Source organism: Quercus suber, unplaced genomic scaffold (assembly GCF_002906115.3).
Source record: "Quercus suber isolate HL8 unplaced genomic scaffold, Cork oak 2.0 scaffold_16, whole genome shotgun sequence".
Classification (NCBI taxonomy): Eukaryota; Viridiplantae; Streptophyta; class Magnoliopsida; order Fagales; family Fagaceae; genus Quercus; species Quercus suber.
The window spans coordinates 1,694,264-1,700,413 of record NW_027069481.1 but is presented as its reverse complement, the minus strand read 5'-3'; the positions used below and the strand labels follow the sequence as shown (position 1 = coordinate 1,700,413).

General features: G+C 35.1%; 1 protein-coding gene across 1 annotated transcript; it reads right to left on the bottom strand.

Moving 5' to 3' along the window:
- Positions 1 to 267: 267 nt before the first annotated feature.
- Positions 268 to 3,164, bottom strand: LOC136071542 (MDIS1-interacting receptor like kinase 2-like). Its single transcript, XM_065782975.1, is given in 2 exon segments — positions 268 to 969; positions 971 to 3,164. Coding segments are annotated over 2 exon segments (2,847 nt in total). The 5' UTR covers positions 3,131 to 3,164; the 3' UTR covers positions 268 to 282.
- Between the last annotated feature and the right edge of the window lie 2,986 nt (positions 3,165 to 6,150).

Here is a 6,150-nt window from a genome sequence, read left to right as displayed (position 1 = left end):
GAGCTTGTAGTCCTTTTGTACGAACTTCAATTCTTTCATAGTGAATTCAGGTTAGCCTTGAGGATCGGTGGGTCAAATCCTCCCCAGGTTTTTACCGTGTGGTTTCCTGGGTGATCATATCTTGTGTTATTTATTTTCCGCTGCTTTATATCTTGATATGATTGTTTGGATTGTTTTAACCTAGAATTGCTTAATTTGACTAAGTAACAACTTGGCTAATTAATCTAGGCTACGCAATCTGTGTGTTTAAGGGGTCTAAATTCCCAACACTATAAGCAAGCTCTACAAAAAAAAGCAGAATATTATGCCAATGTATTGATATAATCTATGTTCTATAATGATTGAAGAAATAAGTATATTACCTGGTGCAACATATCCATATGTGCCGGCAAATGAAGTCCAATTGGATGAGTCTCGATTAAGAAGCTTAGCCACGCCAAAGTCTGAAACATGAGCCTCATAATCTGAATCCAACATAACATTTTTGCTTGATATGTCCCTATGAACAATTGGTGGTGAGCAATCATGGTGCATGTAAGATAGACCATGAGCCAAACCTTTGATAATATTCATCCTCTTATTCCAGTCCAGCTCCTTTGCTCCTCCATCACTGCTCAAAATTGTGGCCAAGCTACCCCTTTCAAAGTACTCATAAATCAAAAATGAGTGTTGTGATTGTGAACAAAAGCCATGCAATTTTACGATGTTTCGGTGGCGTATTTCTGTTAATGCCTTTATCTCATTGAAGAACTCTTTTTGTTGTACAATCTCACCATCACACAAGGATTGGACTTTCTTTACTGCCACTGTGTTTCCTGATGTTAGAGTTGCTTTATACACGGTTCCATGTTTTCCCCTCCCAATACAAAACATATCATCAAAACCCTGTGTTGCTTCAATGATTTCCTTGTACATTGCTTTTCCATCAAAAGTTGATATTGAAAACACTTTCTCATTGTCTGTGTTAAGTCGTTTGATCTATATGAGGGTCCTTCCTATTTCTTTGCAAAATGAGGAAAACTCCAAGAAACATCAATACAAGTGATAGTGTTCCAAAAAGAGGGAAAATGATTAACAAAAAGATTTTGGGTCCCGTCTTTGAAATTGGTCTTCCTACCACACAGGGTTGCAATCCTGTAACATTTCCACACAACCTTTTATTTCCTCGTAATGCTTCTACGCAAGCATCTTGAAATGCCTTGGTATTGGGAAGAGGGCCCTCCAACTTATTATAGGATATGTCCACATATGACAAACCATGCATCTCTTCGAAAGCAATTGGAATAAAACCAGAGAGGTTATTGTGGGAGAAATTCAACGTCTCCAAGCTGTCAAGCTTGCCAATTTGTGAAGGTATCTTTCCTTCGAGCGAGTTATGACTCAAATCTAGCTGGGACAACTGAGCTAAATTACAAATTTCAACTGGAATATCATGGCGAAACTTGTTGTTGCTCATATTCAAATAGTGTAGTTTCAAAAAGTTCCCTATAATTCTGGGGATCGAGTTGTCAAATCTATTACTGGATAGATCCAGAATCTCAAGATTTGTCAATGATCCAAGCTCTGGAGATATATCACCAGAAAGTTGGTTTCCATTCAACTTCAATTTCAACAAAGAAGTCAACTTCCCAAATTCCTTTGGTAGCTTCCCAACCAACCGATTATAAGAAAGATCAAGTACATGGAGTGGAGTGAAGTTTCCAATTTCAGGTGGTATGCCACCACCAATACCATTCCCAGCAATCAGCAGGGTGCCTAGTAGCGGGCACCTACTCCAACTGTGAGAGATTTCACCATAAAATCTATTGTAACTTAGATCCATGTATTGCAGCTTTCTATAAACACCAAAATCTTCAGATAAATTCCCAAAGAGTTGGTTTTGTTGAAGGCGGACTCTAATTAAACTCATGCAAGTCTTCAAGGTTTTTGGTATTGGACCTATGAGATGGTTGTCATATGCAGAAAAGCTTTGGAGAGATCCACTTTGGCATAAGTTTTGAGGCAAAAAACCAGTAAAGTGGTTTGTATTCAACACCAGCGTAGTCAACTTTGTGAAATTTCCTATCTCTTGAGGAATAGGACCAGAAAATTGGTTTTCACGAAGATATAGAACTTCTAAGGAACTTAAATTACCCAAGGAAATTGGAACAGTACCACTTAATTGATTGTTGGCGAGATCAAGAGTAGTTATGGACTTTAAATTTCCAATTTCTGGGGGGATGGAGCCGTTGAGGTGATTTTCAAACAATTGCAACAATGTTAGCATTTCAAGGTTTCCAATACTATAAGGAATGGGACCTGTTAAACTATTGTTACTTATATCAAGTTCAACTAAATTGCTAAGGTTTCCAATTTCTGGTGGAATGGAGGCAGAGAGTAGATTATTATAAAGGGCCAAATAAGCCAAGTTGCTTAAATCGCCCAAAGATGCTGGAATGGAATTCAAAAGCACATTATCATTGAGATACAAGTGAATCAGGTTGCTCAAATTACCTAAAGAAGCAGGAATGGAGCCACGGAGATTGTTGGCAAACAATAAAAGGGTATTGAGAGACTTTAACTGGCCTATTTCTGGAGGAATCGAGCTATTTAATTGATTTTCAGCTAGGGACAGGATCTCAAGATTGATCAGTAGGCCAATCTGCGGTGGGATAGCCCCCGAAAAGTCATTAAGGGATAGATCAAGATATTTGAGTTTGGAGAGGTAACTAATTTCAGGAGGGATTGTACCAAATAGCTCATTCATGCTGAGATCAAGGTATGCAAGACTAGGGAGAGATGAGAATGGAAAATCATGAAGCGTACCTTTCAAGCTAGAGTTCGTCAAGTTTAATGTAGTAATACTTCCTGCTTGGGTGCAAGAAATACCGAACCAACTGCATGGGCTTGAGCTTGAGCTTGAGCTTGTATTTTGATAGCTCAAAGAATTGGTTGCATTATTAGGAAGGAGAGTCCATGACGGCAGGGGTGACTGTGTCTCATTTTGAAGACTAGCTTTCCAATTGAGTAGAGCATCCATCTCTGCCTCTTCATTCACAGAAAGAGATGCAACATCGAATGAGGAATGTAAGACGGCCAACGCGACCAGAGAAAAGAGGGAAAACACGTTTTTCAAGTTAGTCAATGCCATGGCTCTTTGTTTTGTAAGTTGCAAACTGGTTCAGAATTCTATTTAAAATGTCTAAGCTCCCCCGCACTATTTAAACTGGTTCAAGATTTGATACAGATTTCACACGGCGAGTACCATTACACGGAAATTATCTTTACCAATTCGTTTGAAGCTGGTCAAAAAGCTACTCAAAAAGATAAATAAAAAAAGGCATAAAGTTAGTGTGAAAAGAAAAAAAAGTCATAAGGTTAGTGTGAAAAGAAAAAAAAAAAAAGTCATCTAGTTACCAAAAAACGCGGAAAAACCGGTCTATGCATTTGGATTTGTTCTTCACACTGAAAGTATCATTATACGGAAATTATCTTTATTATTTTGTTTCAAAGCTGGTCAAAAAGTAAATTCATAAAAAATAAGCGCTAATCAAAAAGTTATTCCTAAAAAAAAAAAAAAAAAAACAAGTCAAAAAGTCATTGAGAAACATGGTTTAAAAATAAATTGCTAAAAGGAGGAGAAAAGAAAGATTGTGTTATTGTTTGGTGTAGGCTTATCTCTCACGACAAATTTCTATGTATTGTAACAAATTTTTAGATTCGCTATTTGTAGAATTCTAGCTTAAGTGAATACTAGAGACGACTTGGAGTCAAGCTTTGATATTCCTATGTTTCTTACACCTTTTATTTATTTATTTATCTATTTTAATAAAAAAAAATGTTTCTTATAACTTTTTCTTTTTCCTTAAAGTTTCTGATACCTTTTAATTCTGCTCTGTCGTCACCAACCTTTATAAGCACTCACACCAATTATTACGCTTTCTATTCTAATATATTTCTCCTCAGTCATCTGTCACTTTTGTCACACAAACTCTCGCATTGACTCTCGTTTCTAGATTTTTCCAATCCAAAAAAGACAAGAGAGTGAGTGAATGGGGTAGTTGAAATTATAATAAAAAATAATTATTTAAAGAAAATAAATTGTTTAAGAGTTCATTGGTGGATTTTAAGAAAGAAGGAAAAGGGGGAAGGAAAGAAATTTATTATGATGTTTGATTGGGTAAATTGGTGGAAGGAAAACTGAGGTGGCCCAAGTGCTTTCTCTTGAGGCCCTTTTAAATATTTTCTCTCCAAATTAGGAAAAAAAACTAAAGAGGGAAACCAAGTAAAAGAAATGGACCGAAAAATCTATTTTTTGGATCAGGAGGATTTTTTCTCACCCACAGTGGTGTTTAGGTAGTTTTCTTTTTCAACAAAACCGTGAGTTTTGGTTTTTCTAACCCATTTATATAAATATTAGCGCATGTTCAAAGAATTCTTTTTTAATTAAAAAATTATTTGTATTTCTAATGCAGAAGATTATTTCAATGTTTGAACACTAAAAAGGAGTCAAGGAAAATCTTTTTAGAGTTGTTAAAGGTCAAATTTTTTTTTTTCTTTTGGAAAACATGGGCTTATATTAGTGATTGATTAACCTTGAAATTAGACCAGCAGGCCATCATCATGCATAATGACGAACGTTGATTCAATATCAGAGTGAACAATAAGTCAAATTTATTTGGATTTTAACAAGACTTTGGACTCATTTTGCACCTGTTTATATAAATATTAGCGCGTGTTTAGAAAATTTCTTTTTTAATTAAAAAATTATTTGTATTTCTAATATAGAAGAGTATTTCAAGTTTGAACACTTAAACGGAGTTAAGGAAAATCATTTTAAAGTTGTTAAAGTAAAATTTTTTTTTTTTTTTGAAAACATGGGCTTGTATTAGTGATTGATTAAGCCTTGAAATTAGACCAGCAGACCATCATCATGCATAATGATGAACTTTCCTTCAATAACAGAGTGAACAATAAGTCTAATTTATTTGGATTTTAACAAGACTTTGGACTCATTTTGCAATTTAAAAGTAGTCAAACACTGAGATTTCGTGTTTCTAACACCTCTTTTATCGAGAAAAAAAAAATGTTTCTAATACCTTTTAATTCTTCTTTGTCATTACCTACCCAGAAGCACTCACACCAATTATTTACACGCTTTCTATTATAATATATTTTTCCTCTCCTACACCAATTTTTTACACGCTTTTTATTTTAATATATTTAGGGCAAATTATAACTTACCTATATATGATTTGGCCAAAATTTAAGTTGTCTACCTAATACCTATGGTTTAAGTTGCCTACATGTTGTCACATCGAATTGTAAAAGAACCAAGCTTTGTCTAGTAGCAAGTATTTGAGTTTGGTTTAACAGCGAAAGTAAAAAGTTTAAACTTGGCTCAAGTTCTAACCAAGCTTATAAATTATGTTTGAGCTTGAGCTCGGCTCAACTTAGTTTGTTTCATTAATCATGCAAATCTAGATCTTAGGTTCATAGTTTTTATTGTTGGTAGATTGTAACTAGGACAAAGAACTTTGTAATTCTTTACTTAGATTGTAATTAGGACCAAAGCCATATATAGTTTATTTCTATCAATTGTAAGTGTTCAAATAAATAAGGACTCGAAGTTATTCATGTACTCAATATATTTAAGTCTTTTTTTTTTCTTTTCTTTTTTGTAATTGTTGGGAATTTAGACCCCTTAAACACACAGATTGCGTAGCCTAGATTAATTAGCCAAGTTGTTACTTAGTCAAATTAAGCAATTCTAGGTTAAAACAATCCAAACAATCATATCAAGATATAAAGCAGCGGAATAATAAATAACACAAGATATGATCACCCAGGAAACCACACGGTAAAAACCTGGGGAGGATTTGACCCACCGATCCTCAAGGCTAACCTGAATTCACTATGAAAGAATTGAAGTTCGTACAAAAGGACTACAAGCTCCCCGCTCGACTTCCTAATGCTACCCACCAGTAGAACTTCCTGACACGACCACGCGCAGGCTCCGAATCCACGGACTACTTCTTTCTTGAATTCTTCAATCAGCTACAAGCTCCCCGCTTGCTTTTCTTTTAAGTTCCAATGGTTGCAACAGTAATGATCTTCAAGATGTTGAAATCATCTCCACCATGAAAACCCTAAGTTTTGTGTAAAGGAAAG